Source organism: Atractosteus spatula, chromosome 1, assembly GCF_055471065.1.
Source record: "Atractosteus spatula isolate fAtrSpa1 chromosome 1, fAtrSpa1.hap1, whole genome shotgun sequence".
NCBI classification, from domain to species: domain Eukaryota; kingdom Metazoa; phylum Chordata; class Actinopteri; order Semionotiformes; family Lepisosteidae; genus Atractosteus; species Atractosteus spatula.
The window spans coordinates 12600837-12627648 of NC_142706.1; the positions used below are offsets into that span (position 1 = coordinate 12600837).

At 40.5% G+C, this 26812-nt stretch overlaps 1 protein-coding gene across 1 annotated transcript in view; it reads left to right on the forward strand.

The window, feature by feature from the left end:
• Window positions 1–24528, forward strand: part of chrna6 (cholinergic receptor, nicotinic, alpha 6) — a 41112-nt gene extending 16584 nt beyond the window's left edge. Inside the window, exons 2-6 of the mRNA XM_088939137.1 lie at window positions 3316–3455; window positions 3921–3965; window positions 16977–17086; window positions 17280–18279; window positions 21143–24528. Of these exons, the coding sequence (XP_088795263.1) occupies window positions 3316–3455; window positions 3921–3965; window positions 16977–17086; window positions 17280–18279; window positions 21143–21268 (1421 nt within the window). The 3' untranslated portion in view covers window positions 21269–24528. The remainder of the gene's footprint in view (window positions 1–3315; window positions 3456–3920; window positions 3966–16976; window positions 17087–17279; window positions 18280–21142) is intronic.
• Window positions 24529–26812: the final 2284 nt, after the last annotated feature.

Sequence of the window (26812 nt, forward strand, 5' to 3'; positions counted from 1 at the left end):
TTTCTCCCTGCGTTTCCTCTTGTCTTCCAAAAACTTACTGGCTAGGGTAATTGATGTCTTTAAATTGTCTCTCAATATGTGTGCCTTGTGAGGAATTGGCGTCCTGGTTGAGGGTGTAGCTTTCCCTTGTACTATGTGCATCTTGGATGAGCTGAGAGTTGAAATAAACAGCTGTCTGATAATGGGTGTGTGAAACTAATCACTTTTAGCATCATGCTCTGGGGTGTCAAACACATTTGCTACGGTAGGCCAGATTTAATTTAAACACGCTTCAAATGGGCCAAATTTACCATAAATTAACAGAATTCTAGGCACAGCCATTTCATAGTGTCATTTACATTGTTCCACATTTTGGGCGTTAGCAGGTAAGCATACAGTATTCACTTGATACCTATTTAACAAACTTACTCAATGTCTTCTGAATAAGGGGATGTTTGTTTAGCATTATTAACTGTGATTATTTAAAGTCCCTAGGAATAACAACAACCAATAATTAAGTGTACTGAAAGGAATATGGAGTGTTTAGTCTAAATTTGAATGAACCTGCTTGAGAGGTGGAGGAGGAATGCAAAATTATGTACAGTATGCACAGAGAAGAGGACTGCGTACAGTATTTATAGTGTTTAGGAGAGGAAATGATGTCAGGAGTGATTGTTAATTACTGACAGTCAAATCTAATTGAACTTGGTTGTTGCTATCTGTCCCAAAGTTTAGTTATAAACTCATATATCATAAGTGTATTTTTTTTACACTAAGATAAATCTCTGTTTTGGTTTGTCTGCACATCTCATTCAATAACTGGTGAAAACTAGACACAACAAATGTGTATCTACTTTATATATGTACAGTACATGCTCTGGGATTAGTGATCAGCATAACCTGAAAAATGTAATACACAGAATTTGTGTGCATTTAAATGAAAAGCAGCTTGCATTTGTTTATTTCTACTAAACTGTTTTCTTTGTGTGCTGCTGTTTTTAACTGGGAAAGAATTTTAGCAATAGTTAAGGTTAAAGGGACATCGTGTCACAAAAGCCACAAGGACACAAGCTGCTAGACATCCGTGATGTAAAAACAGCAATAAATTCCCTTCTATTCGATATATTCACAACTACTGCTCTTCCCCTTGGGCAAAAGCCACCTGTTGCGTGCAAATCCTTCCATTCATTTCAACAAAGTAACAGAATTTTCTCCACGTTTCTTGAAACAGACAGCATTATTTTGAAGAATATGCTTTTGTCATTGTCAGGAAAAAGAAATAGGTTTTCTTTCAGTAAGACCAGTAGTTAGTGGAGTCGCTGACATTGCTCCAAGCTTTGTCTCACCGTTGTGCAGTTTTGTTCGTTCAAGGAAGACTAGACTTGCGACATCATTAAACAAGGGCTTTGAGGTTGCACAGAAGTAGAGAGCCCTAACAACCCAGTATGTCATCACCTGACACAGCCTGAAGAATAGAGAATGAGCCTGTCTTACAATAATGTTTTATGTGATGTATGTAAATGTCCAATAGTGTGTTTGTACTGTAAATGTCGTGTTCATGGCATCTGCTTTGGCAACACGCTTAAGTCATCAGTCATGCCAATATACAGTAGCTCTTTGAATATGAAATTGAATTTCAATTTTAGAACCACAGGGACTGCTGTGTATGCGAGATTTAGCAACATCACCGATGGCGTCTGCAGACTCTGACATGGTGCCAGTTGCATCCTGGCTGAGGCTCCGACCTCACCTGCTACACGAGCCCAACAAATGAGCTTGGCACGCCAGACCTGGCCCACGGGCTGTATGTTTTGGCATTGGTGATATAGCTAGTGAAAAGCAAGAATAATCCTGTCACAGAAGTATAAAGCAAGGATACACAGGTGGGAGCTGTCAAAAAGGCAGCAGCTCAGGTTCTAATTAACAGGTTGGTACTGAGCTACATTTTCCTAACCCAGTCACAGCAGTAGTCTCCAATAGGAGTAGAGTGGGAACGGTCACTTAATGATTGAGTTTCATAGAATCCTTTCTTTGGTGGCACAATCAAGTAATGGGTCTTGAGAAACCACCTGACTCGACAGTATTTAAGTTGTTAGCTTGGGCCTGTGCTGAGATGAGAAAATGTCGCCTTGGTCATATTAATTAGATGACCTTCCCTGAGGGATCTTGTCATGTGGCATACACAGTAATTGAAGTACTGTGTCAACCATGTTTATGGGTCTGTAAATGAGTACATGTCAGACATTATCAAGACATCTTTAGGGCAAATAATTTATGGGTACACTTCTCATGTATAAATCAGGCTTTGTTGTTTGTTTGTTTTTTATGGATACATATAATGCATCTCATCAGTTTTGGTGAGATTTAGAAAGATGACACCAATCAGCCAGCGCTGATGTTACTTATTTTTCCTTGAAAGATCCAGCTCCATATTGGCCATATCCAGGGAAACATAGTAAGTTCCAGAACTGATAGAGCTCCCATATTATTAAGAAAAACAGGTTTGTCGGAGAAGAATGGGAAAAAGATGAGGTCAAAGCTTGCCTATTATGTGGTCTTACGACAGGCCCTAGATAGACAGAAGTGAGGAATCTTTAGTTTGGCACAGCAGTAAAAGGCTTTTCCTTATTTCACTGGAGGAAAGGTCTATAAGGAAGTCTTGTGCTTGTCCTGAAGATGTTTCTTGATATTTAATATAATAAAAATTTACTGTAAAGTACGTGCAGTTATCCCCTATACTGTCTGAAGAACATTTGCATTTTTCTGATATCGGGTATTTGTGAAATCTTTATTCACATCTCTGATTCTGATTCTGTATGGCATTCTCTTTACTCTTCATAAGACCCATTCTGTTTCTCTTTCTAGAGGATGATCAGTTCAGCTTTAAAAGATTCCAACACTCAAATAACACTAGCTCCCTTCAAGCCTTTTAGATTTTTTGAGTGGTCTGTTAATATTTTACCAGCTACTGTATATCTGACATCATTTGCTTGTCTGCCTCTTACTGTAACTGTGGCAGCCTACACATCTCTGTGGTGTTCTAGGGAATGGCTTATAGTGTGCATTGACTGGAAACGTCTTCTCTCCTGTGTGCACTGAGACAACATCTCCCGTGTGCTATGCACGTGACTAATCTGGAGATTTTCAGGCACTGACGGTGAGGTGGAAACACATTTGGAAAATTTCATGTTAGACTTTGGCAAAAGTATTCTGGAAATATTTTATCAAGCTGTAAAACACCAACATTCTCAGTGGTCGGACTATTGAAAAAGTTGAAAGGGTTTTAAATGTACAATTATTGGATTTTCTTTTCCCTCTCTTTTTCTTGGAACACAGACTGCTTCTCATCCAAAGGTGAAGACAGGTTATTCAGGAGACTCTTCCGGCGCTACAACCAGTTCATAAGGCCAGTAGAAAATGTATCTGACCCAGTGACAGTGGAGTTCGAAGTATCCATTTCACAGCTGGTCAAAGTAGTAAGAACACATTTCTTACATACAAAATATATTGTAAACATGTTGCTTAACTATTATTCTAGTTTTAAATTTATAATGTGATTTATTGTAGTACATAAACTATGTACCTACAAGTGAAGAATGACAGTACAGTCATGGACATACAGTATAGTATAAAGCTAAAAAGTTATATAACTCATAGCATATCTTTTTGATTTAATTTGATATGATTACTTTTGTTATGTAAGGTTTTTGAGCAAAATTAAATGTGTATTACTAATTGACAATAATTATAGATAAGATAATATAATATATAGATAATTATAGATTATAGATAAGTCTGTAATGTTAATCCAAAAGATAAGGAAAGACCCTGAAAAAGACAATTTGTCTGCAAGCAATCTTGTAGAATTACGGTTTGTTGAACGTGAAGTTATTGAAGTCTCCTTGCATAATTTTCTTTGCATATCATTTTTTGTTTTTTAGGATGAAGTAAATCAGATAATGGAAACCAACCTATGGCTGCGACATGTAAGTTCTATTGATCTGCATCAATGTGAGGCACTTTGATTTCAAATAAATCAATGGTCTTTGAGGATGCTGTCTAACCTAATTAACATTACAGCGATCAGTGCCAATATGCAGCTTTGGGAAATTCATTTCATAAGGAAGATTGTAAGTGGGTGCTGTCATACATCAACAAGAACCTTAAGTGCTAAGAGAAGATAAGCTAATCTTCTCTTAGGAGTTGAAGCTTACAAAATAAACTCTTACCCTAAAGATACTATATTCATGTCCTCCTCAACCTTTTGAAAACGAGTTGCCTCACTTTTTGAGACATTGGTGTTTTTCTTGTCTGTGTTATTTGTCTTTGTGCAGAATCGGTTTGCAGCCTGATTGCAATAACAAGACTTCTATTTAAAAACAGTTGCGTCAAACGTTGGAGAACGTTGCTGCGGGCAACATTGGTATTTTCTTCTCTTGCTTCATTCTGGTTGTTTGCATCGCTTGTCTACAACTTTAGAGCAATGTCTGTTAAAACTACCGCTTTACAAAGTAAAAAAGAGACCAGAAAATTATGGATTTTACTGACGACCAAGAGGAAAGGCAAAGATGCCAAGTATTTACTAGTTGTTTTGAAGTATCCAGGGAAGATTAAGTCTACCGTTTAGATGATTTGCACAAAGTGTGTTTAAGTTTCAAGGGTACCTATTGATATGTAGAAGTAAGTCAGCTTAAGATCTAGGCACACACTAAACAGCGCAGAAAACATTAGTATGCTATTCAATCACAAAGTCAGGGTGGCTGTGGACATATGATTGTCATTTTTTTGACAGCTGCCTCCATAAGACGTTTTCATACTTGTGATTTTGCTGATAAGCAGATCTCCTTAACAGCTCGGAGGGAAGAAAGATCTAAAGGTTTTTAACAGAGCATTGTGGAGGCAACTTTGCTTTAGTCCTGCATCTCAAAACTACAGATATAACACAAGGACTGCACAAGAACAGGGTAAATGGACAAAAAAATCTTTACAAATTATGTGTATATCACTGAGGGCAGAATGTAAGCACTAGGTGTCCATTATGAATGACATCAGAAATGCAGAATACCTTTGTGACAATTTAACTTTATTTTTTATAATTTGGCATCATGCTGAAATAATGTTACAAGAGATTCTTCCTAAAGGTGTTATATTAAAAAAATGAAGCAATACTATATGTGACAGCAATAAGAAATGAGAGAACAATCAGTGTTAATGATGAAGGTCAATTTGTTTTTTGAAATATTGGTGTGGCTGTGTGTTTTCTAGACCTCTTTCAAACAGTAGCACCTGAAGAGGGATAGTTGGGTAAAGTAGTCCAATTAAGGCAATAATGAGGTGATTAAAGGCGTCAAGAGTTAAATTGTAATATAAACGTGCAGACACACTGGCACTGCAGGACCAGAGTGGGATCACCCTGAGGTAGGTCATTCTCAAAGTTCTCAAGGATGAAATTAGTGTCATTCAAAGGGTGATTCAAAGACTTTGGGAGTATTTCCAAGAGAATGTGTTAATGAAGGTTGAGGACAAGTTCTTACTTGGTCATGCATGGCAAAAAGCAGGCAGGGTCCTTACACAGATGCAAAACCCTTCAGGGCCTTCTGCAGTATGTGTTCAACCTTAGACCAGCCACTGGAAGTGCTATTTCAACACATACACCCTTTAGAAAAGTTTCATGATGAACACCCACTTGCAGGTATAAGAAGGGTAAAGTTGTGAAAATACCACTGAACAGGTCCCACCTTTTCAGTGGGTGTTCTGATTCAGTTTGCTGATGACACAGCCCTGGTCAGCTAATTAAGGGACCCAGAAAACCCAGAGAGGGGTCACATGTGAGCTGAGTGCTATGCTGCCCCTTGGCCCCGGAGGAGAGTTCTGAAGGTCACAAGGTCAGCAGTGTCCCACTTATACATGGGGGTGCAAACTACCAGGTGTGGCATCAGTAGGAGGGGAATGGAACTGGAAACGGGAGGGGTCGAGAAAAGTACTGTACTTAAAGGGTTCTAGAAATATCTGGGCAGGGATGAGGGTAGCTGGGTTCCTCTGTAGTCCACAACCGGAGTGAAGCTGCCCGAGAGACAGCTTCAAAGTCTGTTTACTGTGTCTAAATAATTTACCTGTTTATGTTTGATGGGTTTATGCAGGAATGTCCAACTGAGTTTTACCAAGGGCCATTTCTGATTTAATGGCTTCTTCCAGGCCCATAGTATTGATTCTATATACACATGGGCTACAATGCATAAAGAATTTTCAAAGGTTACATATTTGCTTGGCCTCATCTTGGCCAACTTTTGCTGAGGCCATCTCACTATTTCAGTGAGACTAATGTGTGAATTTATGTAGGCAACCTTGTGAACAGAAGGTCATTGGTGCTGATCTTCCAGCCCTCTCCTCCATCTATCACTCACGTCAAGCAAAATCCATCAGCTATGATCCTTCACACCCCTTGTTTAATAATTTCCAGTTACTCCCATCAGAATACAGATACTGACTCCCCAAGTTGTCATTTATACCTGTAGCCATATCGTTACTTAACTCTTTTACCTTCAGTGTAAATATGTACAGTAATATTGTTGTTCCTGTTTGAACACTGCTGCTGTGAAACAACTTGTCTCCCCCCCCCCCAAGGATAATAAAGACTCAGTAAAGAATGTAAGTGTTCATCATGCACCCAGGATATTTGTGGCGATGTATTGATCACAAGCGAGAACAGCTGTTCACACAATGTATCCTCCCAAACATTGACACAACCTGTGCAGCCTGAAGGCAGAGCAGTGGAAATGTGACAGGGAGTTGGCAGTAAAACTATTCAATACTGACGAAGTCCAACTTGGCCTTCAGTGCACAACTGCCTGATAGCTCAATCAGAATGGTTTTGAAAAAAAGAGATGAAGTTGGAATTGCTGTTTGGGGAAAATCTCAAAAGCAGTTTTCAGATTTTCAGTGCAGCTTGTTTCATTTTGCAGCACTTGGTAAAGCTGCATTCATCATATAGTCAGAACTGGTTTGGCACGCAGAAATATGTGTGACAGATTTCCTGCTAACATTTGCTTTTCTCAAATACATCATTTTTACACCTTTACACCCTCATACATTTCTGTAATGACCTATTTTCGGCCTTGTAGTTTAACATTCATAGTCTTGAGATACAGTATTACAGTATACTGTATCACAGTGAAATCCAAAATTGCATAGCTATTTCATGTCTGATTTTCTCCTTTAACTGTGCATGAGCAGTTATATTTCTTTTAGCAGGTCAAAGAACCATTCGACCAATGTCCCACAATTTAGTATACTGTACCTAGACAGTCACTAGATTGTTTGAGGTGCTATAGAAATACCTAAAATCGCCTAAGATTTAGGCCTTTTTGTCGGTATGAACTTGATACATTTCACAACCCATAGTCATAACATTTCCATTTTCAGGAATATTTCCATTTTCACTCTCAATATGTTTGGATGTATAATACAGGGGAAGGTTTTCCAGTATCATTCACCTTTCATAGTTTTTTGGTGTCCTTTTACCACACAGGACTGGGCTCCATCAGCTGTTAAGACAACTGTCTTCCCCTCACTGTAGTTTCATGTTGCTGAAACTCATCTCCGACTCTTGCCATACAGTATGTTCTTTCCTGTTGGGTTGCCATTTCGTAGGTGCAACATTCACAGATTTTTTGGTCATTTTAAGATCTGCTTCCACACCACAGATGAAAAGTGGTAGCCGAGTTGCATCGGTAAAATCAAAGCCATAATCTACAGAAAGACTAAACGCCACAAACAGAGATTGGCAGCTACAGTATTTTTGAAAAGACATGAGCAAGTCCCTGTATCTGAGACTTAGAGCTTACAGTCTTTAACAAATGTCCCACGAGAAAACACCTTAGATGATTTGGCCGTTCATTTTGGAAATTGCCATAACTTGCCTTAACTGAGACAATGTTGTCTGTCACTGCTCATTAAACTTATCTTGCTGAATAGAACCATCCAATATTTTCCCACATACTGTATCTTGACCTTCCAATTCCCTGTACTTTTTTAATAATAAAACCAAAGTATGAACATTTACATCACCAAAATGCTTTCTTTACAAACTAAGCAAATGGGTTTTTTCTTTGTGATCAACAACAAAAAAGACTGTTTTCCATATGTCTTGAAACACTGAGTGCTATGCTGCCCCTTGGCCCCGGAGGAGGGTTCTGAAGGTCACAAGGTCAGAAGTGTCCCACTTATACATGGGGGTGCAAACTACCAGGTGTGGCATCAGTAGGAGGGGAATGGAACTGGAAACGGGAGGGGTCGAGAAAAGTACTTAAAGGGTTCTAGAAATATCTGGGCAGGGATGAGGGTAGCTGGGTTCCTCTGTAGTCCACAACCGGAGTTATCTTTATCCCCTTTTCCTTATTAGAACATTTTGTCAGGGCTGAGTCTTTATACTTGCCCGCAGTGTAAACTGAGTAAAAAAAATCTGTGATCAAAAGCGCATCCGATAATCCACCTTCATGATCATGTCATCATCCATTTTACAGTATAATATCTGATTGACATTCTAGGTTTTATAAAGTTTAGTGTACAAAACAGAGCCCCAACGGCATAGGACAGGGCCCATGTGTTTTAGTTTCATTTAAGGTCCAAGTCGTTGAGTCCTAATCATATTGTAGTTTAAGAACATGCTTGGATGCACCAGCATGCACTGCATTACGATAATCAATTCTGGGAAAATAACGCATGTATGAGCTTCTCTGCTTTTGGACTGGGAGAGACGTGAGCGGTTATGAGCAATATTCCGAAGAAGAAAAAAAGACATCTTTGCAACATTGCGAACATGAGCTTACTCTGGCCTGGGTACAAGGACAGATTTCATCACCATAATAGTCAAAGGATGACAGCAGGGCTTAAAAACAAGAAAGAGGAGTTCACGAGGAATGACAGCAGCCGAAAGCTTGGGAGAAATTAGAATCGTTTATTGTGATGTGGAGATTTGGCGTAACCCGCTTGGCTGAGGGCCAACCTCCCGGCCGTCGGACGGGGAGGATAGGACCCCCATGCAACCAATGGGGTAGCTGCAAAGGTGGAGAGGGGGTGGAGGAGGGATGCAGAAAACGAACGAGGAAGAGGAGAGAGTGACGTTTGATATTTATGGAGACCGGTTGCTTACGTCAGAATTAGTGAGAATTGCAGCAGCTGTGTCGAATGAGCGCGGCTGCCTTCATTCCTCCCGAACTTTCATTAAAAACTCCATTTCACGAGGAATGACAGCAGCCGAAAGCTTGGGAGAAATTAGAATCGTTTATTGTGATGTGGAGATTTGGCGTAACCCGCTTGGCTGAGGGCCAACCTCCCGGCCGTCGGACGGGGAGGATAGGACCCCCCAAAAGAACCAAGCGGGACCCCCAGTCACCAGTGCAGAAAAAACAAAAACAAAAGGTTATTGGGCCAATTCAGCTGAGGAGAGAAAGTGCCTGCTTGAGGATACCGGGGTTAGTTTTAATGTATGCATGGTAAGCCTCAGAGGATCGACGGCCGAGTTGCTTGATGAGATACTCGGGTATGCCTTAGCGAGCGGCGGAGGATGCGGCCCCTGATCCAGAGAATTGTTTAGGAGGGTATCATGATACGGCCCGTCTCGTTTGCGAACAGAGGGACAGTAGGCGAAGCTCCGGCGGCGGTGCGAAAATGTGGGTAACGGGATAGAGGCTCGAAAGGGCTTACGTAGGAACAGAGTTTGAAATAATAGATGAGAGTGGCGGATCCGAGTTGGTTGGTTTTGCTTTTCTTGAGATAGAAGGTCAGTGTCTCGGAAGATAAGATGGAGATGTTGGATAAGCAGGGTTGAGAAGAAGGATCGAAGGATGTGGAATTAGCGGTAATTTCGGAGCACCTTAGGAAGATAAAGAAGGCTAACGAGAATAAAGATTCAAGAGGGCGGTCGACCCGGGGCGAGTGGTAACCTGACCTGACGACGTAGATGCGGGATTCAAGGATGTCTGAGGTAAGTGGTGCGCGTAGGTTCGGAAGTGGTTTTTCAAGCCACTGAAAGCCTTTAAGGAGAGTAATTTGAGGGTGGATAAGGGATGGACAGATCGTGCCGAAAAGGAGTGGATGCCGCACAGGTATACTTTGGCGGTGGATGCTCGTACCTTGAGTGAGTTTCTACGATAGCAAACGAAGGATGATACGGTGAGAATGTCAAAAGAACGGAATCTTGTTCGCGGAGAGGTGGAAGGATTGGAAGCCCTTCCAGGCATTGCAGTAAGAATTGAGAATTCGAGGGGCGATCCCTAAGAGGATAGTTTGCTGGGCCAGCTGGAGATAGCGATGGAAAGGATGATTCAGAGGAACGCGAGTTCCGAATAGGGAGGTACTGTGCACGGGTTCAGTCTTGCATCTGGTGCCAAGTTCCTGAATTGAAAGCGAGAGAGAGAGTCAGCTATCTCATTAAGGTGGCCTGGAATGCGAGCAGCTACGCGGATGAATTGATGTGTGAGAGAAATCCATTTAAGGCGGCAGAGGAATTTCATGATGAATTGGGATGAAGACCTTCCTTTGTTGATTATATGAACTACTGCATGGATGGCCGAATGGATGAGGACTGTTTTTGTTTCCAATTGTGGCCCCAAAGAGAAGCAGCAACGACAATTGGAAATATTTCTAACAAGGCCGATGACTGGTTGGCGAGAGGGATTGGAGAGAAATCAGGAGGCCAAGGGGCCGCAAACCATTGGCCTTTGTAATAGCCTCCGAAACCGACTGAGGGGGCTGCGTCTGTGAAAAGCTGGATATCCTCAGTGTCAGAGAGGAGGTCATCGAAGGAAAGAGATGCCATTCAAGTTGGCCAAGAGAAGCTGCCAAAGCCTGAGCTCGGATTTGCAGTTGGCTGAAGGGCTTACGTGGTGGTAAAGAGAGGGCACGGAAGAGGCGAGGTCGAGAAGGTAGACCGTCCTTGAGAAATGATACGCATGGCGTAATCAAGGTGGCCAAGCAGAGAGAGAAGTTCCCTCTTTGTGCGAAATTTGGCGGAAGAATAGATAGAGATATACATCTGGATCTTGTCGATTTTGTCGCGAGGCAGGGAAGCGGAGAAATTGATGGAATTGAGGGTGATCCCGAGGAATTGGATTATGAGAGGGGCCAGTTGTTTTGTCCATGGCAAGGTGTACCCCTAGTTTCCTAAAACCGGAAAGAAGTGTGGTGGAGGCTCTTGCAGGTGGGGTGTGAGGAAAGTCTATGGTAAGGAAATTGTTGAGAAGGTGGACGAGAAAAGGAAGCTCATAGTTATTCGAGGGGATCCAGCCGAGAGCTTCAGCTAAGGTACCGAAAATGTTTTGGGCTACTCCTACGTCCGAAGGTAAGGCGGACTGCGAAGAATGAACCGCCAATGAACTCCGAAGAGGTGCCAGAGGTCTGGGTCGGGAGGCATAACTTTAACGGCACTGGAGATGTTGGCCTTGGCGAGCCCGGACGGACCGCTATACCAATGGGATCGATGTGGTATGCAGGGAATGGGGAAGAGTCAAGTGGGCCAATCGTGAAACCGTTCTCGACTTTGGATGCTAGCAAGGAATCAACGGAGTGGGGGATCGGCGGTGGCAGATTGCAAATTTTTGCAAAGACGAAGGAAGAAGGAAGTGTGCACGGGCCTGGTGAGAATCCGAAGGAAAGGCCGTCGAGTAAGATGTGGGTGGAAGAGGGGTCGGGGTGACGGAGCAGGCCGAAAGCAAGAGTGGGGATATCGATTGGGGTAGACGGAAAAGCCAGTAGTCTTTTGGGAACGCTGAAGGTGGAGCGAGCATGGAAGGGCCGGCGGGGGCAGGCAGAGCGAGCATTAGCTTCGCCGCAGAAGCTGGAAATGTGAAGGAAGCGACGAAGGGGGGAGGTACGTGTAGAGGAATTGAAGATGTTGGAGATTTGTTGGCCTCTGATCATCACGATGGGGCGACCGCGAACGTCTTTGGACCGGGAAGGTTTGAAGAAGACCTGGCAGGAGAATAGATGCTGTGGGGGAGAAGGGGCGGAGTCAGGGTTGGGCTTGCGGACAGTATCTGGGCAAAGATTTGATGAATGTGTCCAAGAGGAAGTCTTGGTCGCAGGAAAGAGCTTGGACACCGGTGAAAGTGCGGCAGTAAAGCTCAATGTCGAGGGCTCCCCAGTAGGTGTGCTGGTTCCATTGGAGTAGGCGGGCAGCGGCCTCGGCCAAGAACTGCTTATGGTAATCGTAGAACGGGGAGCCCTTGAAGAGGACAGATAGATCGGGGATGCTGTGCGCGTAATCGTCGAGTTCCTGACGACGTTGGGGAAAAGCGGAGCACGTGATGTCGTGGAAAATGCTGAAAGCCAAGCAGAAGTCGAAAATTCGAAGGACTGAAGCAGAGTGAGGGTCAGAAGATTTGAGAGTAACGGAAATCGAGCCGCGGTCGACTGTTCTAGAATCGGAGTTGCAAGTGGAGGAAGAGAGAAGGTGAGCTAGATTGACGTCCGCCTCAGAATTTGCTGCCGGAGTGAAAAGGGAATGGGAGGAGGACTAAACTTTAGTGCGTTAGGAGGAGCTGGGAGAGGAACGGCTGTTCGGAGAGGAAAGTCCTTAGTAAAGGGGAGATTGGAATCCAGGGCCGAAGGCATGGGATGACGGATGCCGTGTTGGACACCGGGGAAGGGAGAAGATGAGGAGGGAGGAAGAGCGGAAAGCAGATTGTGGTAGGAGGGGTTTGACGGATCTGGGGCCTGAAGCTCGGTGGCTTGGGATATGGAAGCCGAAGACTGTTGAGGAAATGAAGCAGGGGCGAAGGCTGCGTTAAGGACTGAGGAGGCTGCTGAGTCGTCTTGGACGCCAGGGGGTGGGGGAGGGTAAGGGCCGCCTGCTGGCTGAGCTGGGGGTCGTTTACTAGCTGGCCTTCGGGCCGTGGAGACAGCAGCAGGGGCCGAAAGAAAAGAAACCGGGGCCGAAGGCACCAAGCTGGCGGAGCTTGAGCCATGTTGGACGCCGGAGGTAGAGACAGAGGAGAGTGCAGAAATTAGATTAAGCGGAGAAGGGGGGGGGCGTGAGCCTGGGGCCTTAGACTCAGCAGCAAGGAGATTAGGGCAGGAGGCTGGGTGCAGTTGTTCAGCAGAGGGATGGATTGCTTGGGGGAAGAGACAGACACGGACATAATCAGGACAAGACAAGACGAGACAAGACAGAAGATGCGACAGGCAGAGGCGCGGGCGGCCTCGGGGTCCTCACGTTGGGATGAGTGGCGGCAGCGCGAGTGATGTCATCAGAGGGCGCCGGGGGAAGCTGGGGAGTTGATGTTTCCTTATGTAGACTGCGGTTAAGTACAGGGAAAACAAGCTTTTTTTTTTGGAAGCGTTTCTTTTAAAATGGACGCCATGTTTTCGAAGTATCCTCTGGAGGCTTGCTACGGTCCGGTTGGAAGTCGCGAGGGATGATCCAGGAGAAGGGGGAACCGATGTGCGTGAAGCGCGGCGGCAGGGACATCCTCGAGAGAAGCGGGGGTTATTTGGAGATTTTGCCGTGGAGGAACGGGGAGGCTGGGTTTGTAATGAGAGAGGGACTACGACGGCGGAACGCAGTCTTCGGCGAGGAGTTGGATCTTGTGAGGACTGGCTGGGAGATGAGCGGCGCTGATGTGGCACGGCGGCTGAAGGAGGCGATGAGACGGAGGTGAGGGGAGCTGTGGGGGGTGGACTGGACGAGAAGGGTGGGAGAGTCTCCTGCGCTGCAAAAAGGTCTTCGTCGGAGCGGCGGATTTGTAGATCCATGAGAAGGGAGCACGGATTCGAGCTAGGCGAAGACAAACCATGCAGAAAACGAACGAGGAAGAGGAGAGAGTGACGTTTGATATTTATGGAGACCGGTTGCTTACGTCAGAATTAGTGAGAATTGCAGCAGCTGTGTCGAATGAGCGCGGCTGCCTTCATTCCTCCCGAACTTTCATTAAAAACTCCATTGAAAAGTTGACCTATTCTGTACTGAATACGGAATTTCATCCAATGAAAAAATATTCGCCATGTGGACATTTTGAGTAGCTGTAACTATTACATTGTAGCTTGTGAACCTTTAAGAATTTATCCTGTTTCAGCTGGATCTTGTCACTGGGTGCAACTGAGCAGAATTCAGCAGCAATATGTATTACTAGATTAAAGAAGATTTAAAGAACAGAATCCCACTGATGTCTCTCATCATGTTTGATGGATATCTGTGTGATTCCACATGCTCTCTAGTTCTCAAATGTGACCTGCTTTTCATAAGATTAATTAACTCCTTTTTATGGCACTGCATCATGAAGTGGTAGTTACACAGATTATGACAGATCTCACTTTAAAACACTGTAATGACAAGCATGGGGGATTAATACATCTTTGAGAAGGAAAATCTGGCCTGAGTAGTCAAAGTTTGCAGTTCTCCTACTTTTTCTTAGGCAAATTCATCTTGTATTTCAAATTACTTATTATACGTCTAATAAAAGGAAAAAAAATGCATCCAGTGTAATTTGTTTTAGGGGGAATCCCAAATACAGGTAATGACTGGAGTGTTTGATTAAAATGATTAAACCAGCAGGTGGTTGACATCTTTCCCGTATAAAATACCCTTCCCCTTTTTAACAATTATTTAGTCTTCATAGGCACCTATTGAGAAAATACATTGTTCATTAGGATTGGGGTTGATGGGTTATCTGTTTGTGTGGGGCTCATTTCCCAAGTTTGCAGTTGAGGGATGGCATTGTCCCCATGGCTGTTCTATCAGCTAAATGATCACCTATCACAGTATCAGTAGAGCGCACTGAATTATGTGGATACTCAGATTATATTTGAACGACTGTTGGAAATGCTGTCTACTTTTATCCAGTTTGAACTAAACCAAGTTTATTATTTTAAGAGCTGATTACCGCTCTTGATTAATTGCCTTTGTCACTCAGTCCATTTGTTTTGGTGTATTGTCTAAAATAAAACATATCTTTTAGCATCTGTCTATAGAGTTTGCCGAGAGACAGGGTCATCACAGTCCCCTAATTAGGATACAACTGCATATACTGCTTTGGAAATCCCCATATGACACCAATGCTGATTCAGAGATTGCGTTTGAAAAGAGAATTCATATCATGTCCATAATAACATTGGTCATTCAGATTGAAACCTTTTCTGCTTGTAACAAACTCACTGATGCCAGTGTTTTGATTATAAACTATTATTAATATGATTACATTTCAGTTATACTTAGCTTTTTCACATAGCAGTAAAACAAATGCATGCATATTGCTGAAAATGGTCACTTCTTTGTTTCAATGATATTCTTTATACGTTAGTTTGAATGATCTAATCTGGTTATTTCTTTCTGACTGTTAAGTGCACTTTCTATGAGAACGTGTTGCTTTTTCAACATTTAAAAATGTATATTAAAAACAGATTTAGAAGAAATGATTACCAGCAGCATATCTTGGACATATTCTGCTTCTCGGATTGTAAGAGGCTCTCTCTCTCCTTTTTTCATCTTATTTTTGCTGTCTGATATTGTAAAAAATGCAAAAACTATGCATTTTTTTGCCCAAGAAAAAGCAACGTTCACTTTGTGTGGATGGACTGTATACACACATGCATGTTATGTTTCAAAGGAGAGTTAAGCCAGTTTGTGAAACCTGTGTATTTCAAACTGACAAGGTCACTAAGCTTATGCATAGATGTCGATTCATTCTATTTTAAAGCATGTTAGTCATCACCATTGTGGCTCAAATTGGTTTTAGCTTTGCTTGCCTGACATATGCACACAAAGTGCTTTCATTTCAAAAAGGCAGCTGTGATTGCATTAAAACATAATGTACTGTATATGCAGCCGAGTCCGTTTTCACGCAGGGCAGTGTAAAAGTGTATTCTTTGTTCTGTTTACACATCCTCTGACATTTTCTTTCATTTATCTTTCATTCTGTTTTATCTCAGCCTTTGATGTTAATGACTTATAAAACATGTTTCAATTATACCATCTATTGCAAAATTATGTAAAGGGTAGCACATGGATAGTTACATTTTTAATGCCCTGATTCAACTTATGATTATACGTATAGTACATAGTGATGCACAATCACAGCCTTCTGAAAATATAAATATACCATATCATATATGTATCCACATGTATTCGTATGTGTATCCATTATTGACATTGCTTGTTCAAAAAAGTCCAACAAATCTGTCAGCTGAGATCTACCTTTTCTAAATCCATGGTGACTATTCCCTGTGATATTACTTCCTTATAGGTGATCCTCTAGTTTTGATCTAGCAGTTGTTTCCTTAACCTTACATGTAATAGAACTCAGACTTTCAGTATAGGCCTATTTGGACCAGTTCTGCCACTCTTCCCCAACACTGCTTTGGTGATATTTCCATCCATGGATTCTATCCCCCTCTTTAGCTACTGTTGGAAGAGTTGCAAAATTGACTGTTACGTTTACTTCATGTTCAATTTCAAGACATTTAGACACCTTTAAGAAACATCTTCACATATGATGTGTGCTTCCGAGATACTGAGACAGATAGATAGATACTTTATTGATCCCGTGAGGGAAATTGCAGTGCAACAGCAGCTTAACACACACAACACAGCCACAGTGTAACAAATTATATAATAATAGTACAATACATACAATACAATACAAGAGTTACTCACAGTCCGGACACACAAGAACAAACTAGAACAGAACAGTACACAGAAAATCGTATCACACTCATATCACACATATGAATATAAATATAGATGTAACTATAGATATAAATATAAATGTATTGCACAGGTCCCTGGCATATATTGCACAAAAAGACCTGTACAGTAATGACTTCTATCACCACTCCTATGTGCACTCACCTTTGTGAATACAAACTTATTTTTTTAAATGTATTACGTGTCTGACAGAATAGTTCTTAAATGTGTCTTTTGTAGCCTTTTACTAAATCTCTATCAATGAGGCCCACTGAATTTAAAGACACTCAGGTATACTACTATTGTCTTCTGTTTTCAGATTTGGAATGACTACAAGTTAAGATGGATTCCTGCAGAATATGACGGAATTGAATACATACGTGTGCCATCCAACAAAATATGGAGGCCTGATATTGTGCTTTACAATAAGTAAGTAAAGAGGATTTTAGAGGCGGATACAAAAAATGTATGAGCAGTAACAGACTGAGACTTATATTACACTAACCTTTTACACTAACTACATATTACACTAACCATTTTTTTTGGAGGATCACAATATTTAATGAGTTGCTTACACTTCACCTCTTCCAAATAACATTTTGTTTTGCTCCTCTCTTATCAGTGCTGTTGGAGACTTTCTTGTAGAAGACAAAACAAAGGCTTTGTTGAAATATGATGGGACAGTGACCTGGGTGCCGCCCGCCATTTTTAAAAGTTCATGCCCCATGGACATCACTTATTTCCCCTTTGACTACCAAAACTGCTCCATGAAATTTGGCTCCTGGACATACGACAAAGCCAAAATCGATTTGGTCTTGATTGGCTCTAAAGTCAACCTGAAAGATTTCTGGGAAAGTGGGGAGTGGGAGATTATCGATGCCCCGGGCTACAAACATGACATCAAGTACAACTGCTGTGAGGAAATCTACCCAGACATAACGTACTCCTTTTACATCCGGAGGCTGCCTCTCTTCTACACCATCAACCTGATCATCCCCTGCCTCCTCATCTCTTTCCTCACGGTGCTGGTCTTCTATCTTCCCTCAGACTGTGGCGAGAAAGTCACCTTGTGCATTTCCGTTCTGCTCTCCTTGACTGTGTTCCTACTTGTCATCACAGAAACCATCCCCTCCACGTCTTTGGTAATCCCACTCATAGGTGAATATCTGCTGTTCACCATGATATTTGTCACCCTTTCGATCGTGATCACCGTCTTCGTCCTGAACGTCCACTACAGGACACCCATGACGCACACCATGCCAGTCTGGGTGCGTTCGATTTTCCTCGGCGTCCTGCCCAGGATAATGCTCATGAGACGACCCTTGGACCCGCAAACGCCAAAGGGCGGCTCTAAAAAGAGGAAAAACAGCGCTTCTCAACAGGGGGCTATGAACTGCCTAGAATACGGAGAGAGCAAACTGCCCAAAGATCAAAAGAAATGTCCGTGTCAGCATCCTAAAGAGCCCTCAGAGCCTGACACCAGTAAGCTGAGCCGACAGCTGAGCCCCCAGTCTATCAATACTGTGCTTGCGTTCTCTGTTGTCTCTCCAGAAATTAAACAGGCAATCGAAAGCGTCAAATACATCGCAGAGAACATGAGGAGCAGGAACAAAGCCAAAGAGGTAAGCTCTGTGCCGGCGCTGCTTTTACCTAACTGGCCTAATCGCTGCAATTGGTAAAATGATTTCTTTGGACAGTGAATGCGCAGGTGAGAGTAAGAATTTAAAAAAATGCCGCACACGTTCCCTGTGATGCTTTTACTTGAAAATCAGCCTGACAATTTTTGTAGAATAAATTTTGTATGCCTGGAACTACTCCGCATTACTTCAGTATAAGTAACAATTGCTATTTTAATGCAATCCCATTTCCGTAAAACTGTTCCCTACCAATTTTTATAAGACCATTGCTGGTTTTCTGAAATTAGGGAAAATGTTAAAATCAGTATATCTAACCCAACACAGAGTAACTTACAGCTAAAAATTGTAGGAATATTAAAAAAGCACCAGCTCTACTTTGTGTCTTTTTTTTAGTACATTTTCTAAGCTAAATTGCAGTAATTGGCCAAACACCGGTGGCTTTAAATGATTTTTTCTCTCTTCCAAACCTCTTAAACACTTTATACTATCGTAAAAATTCAAACATGAATAACTATAGCTTTAACAATAAATGACACTTTAATGACATTTTAGTGTGATAATTTTGTATCTAGATGAACTGTGAGTTCACTTTACAATGCAGCATCTAATGAGGGTACCAGAGAGAGATCTATCTTTGTGGATAAATAGGTCTGACAGTCTTATGTAAGCTGTCTTTATGTGATATGGAAGTCATATGCTTTAGCAGTATACTCTTAAGACTTAAAACTTGCTGATAACAGCTAAACCTTTGAGAGAAATCAACAACTGATAGGGTATCAGTCATACAGTTTCCACCCGGAGTACCTGTTACAGTGTACCTTTAAGAAAAAATAATGTCGTATACAATATATATAATTTGTAATATTTATGACGAAACTTTACATTTAAAAAGAAAAAAAGTTAGACGTTCAGGTATAAAATATTCACATTTATTTGGAATTTTCTTCACAAGCAAAAGGCAGTGACTTCATGAGATTAGACATATTATTAACGAGATATTAAATCAGTCAGAATTTCATACATTTGTGTGAGTCTGTCCTTTATTTTGTGAATGTCTTTTGTCACTCCTAGGCAATATTTTTCAGAAGTGTGACAAATCCAATTTATTCCTGGGATATGTCATTTTACACTGTTTTCCTGTAGTCAGTACAGCATGTACCAATCTGTACAGTCTCCTAATGTGACAGTGGTTTTTATCATCTGTCCTGTCTCAGATGTCCTGAGATTAGTGCCAAATTATACAGTACTTGACTGCATGAAAAACACAGCGAAAAATCTATCATCAGCAGAAAATAATTGTTTTCTAAATTTCTCTTACTAAATTGCCACAACCTCGTAGTCTGAAATAATAATTTCTAATGGGAATTCCATATGTAGAGAAGAGAAACAACCTTTCTGTTGTACATTTTACAGAAACATTAATGGAATTAGAACATAGCTCCATTCAAGAGCTTTAAAATAGCACCAAATTTCATTGCCAATTTTCTTTTGGAAAAAGTTGTGACCAGGTACAGTAAATGACAAGTGGGGGTCACTTAACTTAATGGTCTGTAGCTCAAGAACAGGGGGTGATTTATTTGAATGTTTACACTGTAGCCTTTTCTCACCATAGCTCTAATAACTGTTTCATATAATTCAGGGTGGACAGACAATGGGTGAAAGGTGGACACACCATGCATGGGATGCCAGTGTATCACAGGGCACAGACACGCTTACAGAGAGATTAGAGATGCCAATTCCTAACTGATTGTTTTTGGATTATGGAAGGAAATGTGATCACATGAGATCATGCAAACTCTATGTAGAATGTGCGCCAAAGTGGACTCAAATCTAGGACCGAAAAACTGTGAAGGAGCAGAGCTCATTGACACTCCCCAATGACAGACGTTTTGGTTACTTGTTTCATAAAAAGTGAGCCTGTTAGTTCCAGAATCCATAGGACAGCATCTAGCATTCATGAGTCTTAATTCTAACTCATAATTAAGAAATTAGGAATATTTGAAAATGGGGATTACTCTGTGTAGTTTGTTACCCATCAGGATAAAGCAAGGATTGGGTTTAGGAATAGAGTTTTCCTATTAAAATGAATTTTTCTGTAAAATTAAATTACAAAAGCCATAGTTTGTTCCGAGTTATGAAAAAGCATCACCTCACTCACTTTACGTACCCTACTTTATTTAAAAGCCTTTATATTTAAAACATTGAGACTTCCCAAGACTGCTATAAAGCCATCATTATCTGCACAAAAAACACAGCCAAAGCTTGTAATCAAGGTTCCTGTTATCCAACTTACAGTTTCCACTGTATAATTTATTGTTGTGCTGAAGAAGACGTACTCAAATCAGTAGTTCTCAGTCCTGGTCCTTAGGTTTCTGGGTTTTTTTTTCTTCCTGATGAGCTCTTAATTAGTGAGGCTGATTTATCCTTTTAATCGAACTCCTTGCATGATGAGACCTTTTTAATGTGTTTCTGCAATCGCTCTGTTGCGAAAATACTCTGCAGTTTGTTGCCGTGAAGGAATTCAGCTGAACCATTCACCCCTGAGCTTTCTTGTTAAGTGCTTGCTGTATTATTTCTAAATAAGCAGCTCTTCACGGGCGGTCAGTTAATGATGTCTAGACACAGGTGGGACCTGCCAGAAGAAAGTTCTCTAAAGGTCCAATTACTGTACATTCCACACACCTAAATTAATCCAGAAATTGGTTCAGGGTTAGTAGCAATTATCTTGCTACTTGATCAGCTGTAAATCAATAAACCTAAATGAGTGTAGAACAAAACCAGAGGAGAGGAAAAGATGTTATACCATGTACCATTTCTGTTTCACAAACACTTGCTGTTTCCCTTTCAGGTGGAAGATGACTGGAAGTATGTGGCCATGGTTATTGACAGGATTTTCCTTTGGGTATTTGTATTAGTCTGTGTTTTGGGAACACTGGGCTTGTTCCTCCAGCCTCTTATTGGCTTCATGAAATAATTCGCCATTGTTTGTAGTACCAAACATTGCACGAGAACCACTGGATCAGTAAACCTGAATTTGTGTTGTACATTAAGTCACTTTAGAACATTTTAAAACAGTTTTGTATATTTAGCTATTTTTTCCCCTTGAACAGATTTGAAGCCCTTAAACTGCTTAGTAGTAAGATGCATTTTAGAATAAAAAAAAAACAATCTACAAGATCTTTAAAAAATACAAGAAAGAAAAAAAACAGATTACTCAGGGTGTTTTATTCAAGAGACGTCTTGCACTGTAGTACAATTTGTCACTTTTCTTAAAGGAAAACCACCTTCATTGAAGAGCTGTTAGTAATCAGAAAACCTAAACTAAAGTGTTTTATTTAAAAAATACAAACGATTCTTGTTTGCTGGTTTTGTGATTCCCACTGTGGATGCAAGTTGCACACATTTCTTTGGTGTCCAGTCTGTTATATCCAGCCTGGCCATTGTATTGGATTATTTTTCAAGCAAAACCTTTTGATGTATCTGATCCAGCATGAAATTAGCTATTAGTAAGAAGCATCTCATTTTGCACTGTTTAAACACATTTAGTGTTAGACTCACATTCATGTTACAGTAACATCAAGCTGGACACCCTGAAGCTAATTCAACAGCCACGATCTTTGCCTGTCATTATCTTGGCATCATCCACAAAAGGCTCTGTGCAAAATAATTTCCTTGCTGCAGAGAAATCTGAAATTTGAGGCCTAATTTGTATACTCATGACATTACTTTCTTTGTTTTATTTTCTTTAAATAATATATATAATTATATTTATTTCTTATTAGTGGCTATGCTGTTCTTAAAGGTACCTTATAGGACACTCAAAGATAAAATATAGAATTGATTTTAAGATTAAGATTCTTATTTTCTTATTTCTTTGTTGGTTATTTTCTTCACATTCACAACTTCTCTTGCAATTTAGCTATACAATCCCAAAACATTTCATCAGTCTCATTCAAAACACTATAGCATTCAGCTCCACAGTTGTATTTAAAATGGGTATTAATTACATTAATTAAATGAGTGTCTAGAAATATACAGTATCAAATACATTGATACTTCAAAATTGTGACCAAAAACATTTCTTTACGAAATGATTAAACCACATCATGTACAGCAAAACATGCAATACATATTCAAGATTTAACATTTTTGATTAGATACTCATTGATCTTTAATGGGACGAATTTCCACTTATTAGTGGACAATAATGCTGGAACTGCAGATTTCAGTTTGTGTAATGTATAATGAACAAGCAGAGGTTAATTCCATTCTAAGAAGTGTAAAAAAGAAGAAAAAATCATATTTTAGCTGTGGAGACTTCTACAAGCAGGTGAAGGCATATTCATTCCCAGCAGAAGTCTTCTCATGCCTGAAGGAGGCTTTGCAGCCAAAATATTGTGTCATTTTATTCTCATGCTGATGAAGGTCCCTAATCTAATAAGCAGAAATATTTTCTCAGGAGACTGATTACAGTTTGCATTAGAGGAAAACAGCTGCCCGACCAAACACTTACTGTAGCTGCACGTACTGTAGCAAAAAGCACAAAACGTTCATGTTGCAACTGACATGATAGGTCATTTAAAAAACTAATATAAATAATAGATTTTGGAACTTCCCAGGGAGCTTTTCACAGTGTAAATGTAGAAGTTTTGTAACCAAAAAGTTGTTGGTTCCAAGTGCAATCCTTGTGCCACAAAGAAAAAAAGGCACTTCGGCACAGCACAGTAATGTGTACTAAAACTCTATTTATGGCTCAGTAACATTTTTATTACCAGTGAAGGCAGATTTGTTTTTCACATTCACATTCAAAAACACATTTATGTTTTTCAGAGTGGAAGAATAACTCTGGAGTCTCAGGTGATGAATGCATGTACAATTCGAATACTGTACTTTTTTTTTATAGACAACATTGCTCTCACTGGAGCCCTTCATTCACCCTATCACAGGAACAGCTCCTTTCCTTGGTAGCTTCTCTGTTCTGTTTCTGTTTTATTCTGGTTGGGTGGTTTGTCAAGAAACTAAAACCAGAAATGTTCAAGGAGAGTGAAGAGTGATTTGTTATCCAAGTACATAAAATAAATTGTATACAAAGGCATTTCTGATCAAGGATAAAAGGTTTTTACTGGATATTAAATAGTACCTAAGAATTTGTTAAATACTATGGGGACATGGAGGCTGTCAGGAGAAAACAAAATTAATAACATTACATTTTACAATCTGACGTCTTTCTTACAAAACATAAAAACAGTTTGGATCACCAGATTTTTCGGATCTTTGACCTCAAGTCAGAGGCATGAGCCCTCACCATAAAATTTATTTGGGTAGCTCAACTGATTTTCAAGACTGCTATTCTCCCAGAGTAGACCACCGCAATCCTAATTATGGCAGTTCATGTTCTTGTATTTACTGAACAGACCTGACTTCTAATTTTCTGTCTGTTTTCAATTACACATTTTCCTTCTGATGATCAACTCTGTTTATTTCAAGATCAAGCGCTACATGAGAAAAGGCATTTTTACTATCCCTTCACATGATCACAAAAAACCTCTTAGTGTAAGACAGTCATACAGAAACAGAGAAAGGTGAAGAATTGACCTCCTGTGATGTTTGCATATCAAGATCATATACTGTAAGTCACGAGCTCTGCTGGCTAGCTCCTAGCTAGCGTTTAGGAGGTTAATTCTCAAAGATAAGGTTTATATACTGGCATATTTGTTCTTGTATACTGTATATCCCATTTTCTGTGATGTCACATCTTCCTGTTTAATAAAGAAAATGATATGGCTCCTTTACAGTTCTTTTTAGAGTTTTCTTTTAGACTTCATTCCTCCAAATTACTTCTCTGTGGGGTTGATTCCATGGGGCTCTTTATTGTAAAAATATTTTTTCACACTTATCATTAATTGTTAGCCAAACTGCTGTTTATTACTACTTGTGTAATTTAATAACTATTTAAGTGTTAGTTCTGTTGTGCAATTAAAGCTTATCAGTGTCATTACACAGTTCTTTTAATAAAAGTCTGTAATTGTACAATTGTAATTTTTTTCATATCAGTACCTAATTTTTCTTTTTGTTTTCTGATAGTTTATGTGTCTATGTGGAATATTTATCACATCAGGAAAGGCTGTCACAGAGTGCAATATATTCATTTTATTTATTTCTTAAGAAAATGGCCGTATGAAAGTCTTGAGATCATATTTCTTGTCTGAATTTTAAATAAACACCTTAAAACTATCTGGAGAATTTTTTTTTTCCAATATACAATTGTTCTACTTCACATCTCCTGTATCTACCTTTCTGTCTAATTAATTTTGCTATAAATTATCTAATGCTTCCATAAGTGTGGGAAGAAAACACACATTTACCCAAGGGTTGTACAGTATTTGCAACACAATTTCTTTCTTATCTTTTGATAGATTAAATGTCCCAAGGCCAGAGTAGCTCACGGATTTTCAAATAAGTTTTGGAAACAAGACATAAAAGTCATGTCTAAAGTGCACAAGCGGCTGTAAAAGAGTAATTAGGGAACATACTGTATAGTCATACCATCACAAACAGCTGTATCACCCTGCAACTCACACCTGGCAGCCCACTGAAGCAGGTGTGAGCCTGGTTAGTATCTGGATGGGAAACCTGGGAATGCTAAGGTTGCTGCTGGAAGTGGTGTTAGTGGGGCCAGCAGGAGGCACTTACCTTGGTCCATGTGGGTCCTAATGCCCCAGTATAGTGACAGGAATACTATACTGAAAAATGTGCTGTCCTTTGGCTGAGATGTAAAACAGGTCCTGACTCTCTGTGGTCATTAAAAATCCCAAGGTGTTTCTCAAAAAGAGTAGGGTTGGAACTCCAGCATCCTGGCCAAATTTCCCCCTGGCCTTAACCAATCATGGCTTCCTAATAACCCCCATCACTCTGTTCTCCTCCCTGCTGATAGCTCATGTGTGGTGAGCATACTGGCGCTTTGGCCAGTGGGTGGAGGGTGGAGTTCCTATTACCTGTAAAGAGCTTTGAGTGGAGTGCCAAAAAAGTACAATATAAGTGTAAGAAATAATAATTATTAATTATATCTGGGATATCTACAGGTACAGTATCTCTGAGTTTCTCACTAAGTGAGGTGGGCCTGACCTCCTTTTGTTTGTAACCTCTCTTTCCAGCAGGGAACAAAAAATGCTTAAAGTGGAGGCCCACGACCAAAAGACTAGCTCGACTGGAGCCGAGACTCTAAGCACAGACTTCAAACATCACACACCTTAAAAAATGTAAAAATCAATCAGATAAAAGGAGAACCCAGCTTAGCTAGCAGGACTGTCAGTCAGCACTGACTCACCCAGTGACTAACACTATCCTTTCTTCCGCGATGTACATGATGGAATCATTAGTCTGAGGATGTGAGGAATTCATGTGCGTATTGTACTGCCAATCAACTAATTTGCTACTTTAGAAAGACATCAGGTACAGAATTCCTCGTAAATAAAACACCGTGCATTTTTACCCCTTTACTTATTTATATTGGATCCTGTGAAGCCCCTGCTTTAAAAATAGTTTAATTCTTCTAAAAGGATTGATTTTTTCCAAAGACATACAGTACAGTATATTTGTCACTTCCAGTCTAAGTGTTCTGAATAACTAGTCTTTTCAGTGAATTACTAACTGGCCTTCATTACAACTTTCCCCTGAATTATGTCACCAAGATTGTCAATTAATTAGATTAATTTATTCATTGATTTATTAAAGGCCCTGGCTGGGCCATAAGATGCCATTACAAGGGTTGGAAACATGATAGCTGGAGAACTCTACACTAAACTCCATCTTCTCCAGTGACATAAATGACATACTGGACCGTAAAGTCCTGCTCTGCCATATGCTCAAGATATAAGCATTACTGGCTATAGACTGCAGACATATATATAACCAAATGTTTTCAAAGAGCTGAATGGCCTCCTGTTACACATTGCTTTTATGGTAAATACGTCTCTGAAGTGAATTGATGGCATATCTCTGTCTTGACTGAAGCATTGCAACAGATTGCTAGGATATTCCAACCTGAAGTCTAGCCAACGCTGGATTTCACTCATCACTGGATAACTGTGGCATTACGTTTTATAGAACAGAGAGTTTCTTGTTATAAATTTATGGTTGTATGACATGCCTTCATAAATACTGCACACATTCTTCACATGTGCCACTGATAAATAAATAAGGCCAAAATTTTGCATGTGGAATTCAATGCATCTGAGGAATACCAGACATGAATGTTTTCCTTTTATCTGTCTCCATATGAAAATGTGTTTGGTTGTAGCCCACTCAATCTGTGAAAAATAAATCTTAGCAGGATGATAAGTTAATAAATTTATCATATTTGTTGTACAGCTTTTTGGGGGGAGAGGGGGGAGACTGTATGAGGAGGGTCTTTTGACCGTTTTTAGGAATCGTAGTTGTTTTTGTGCAGACACCACTGCTTACAGAAATTCAAAATTAGTGGAGCAGGTTGAAATGTATTATTTTGACAGGTAACCTG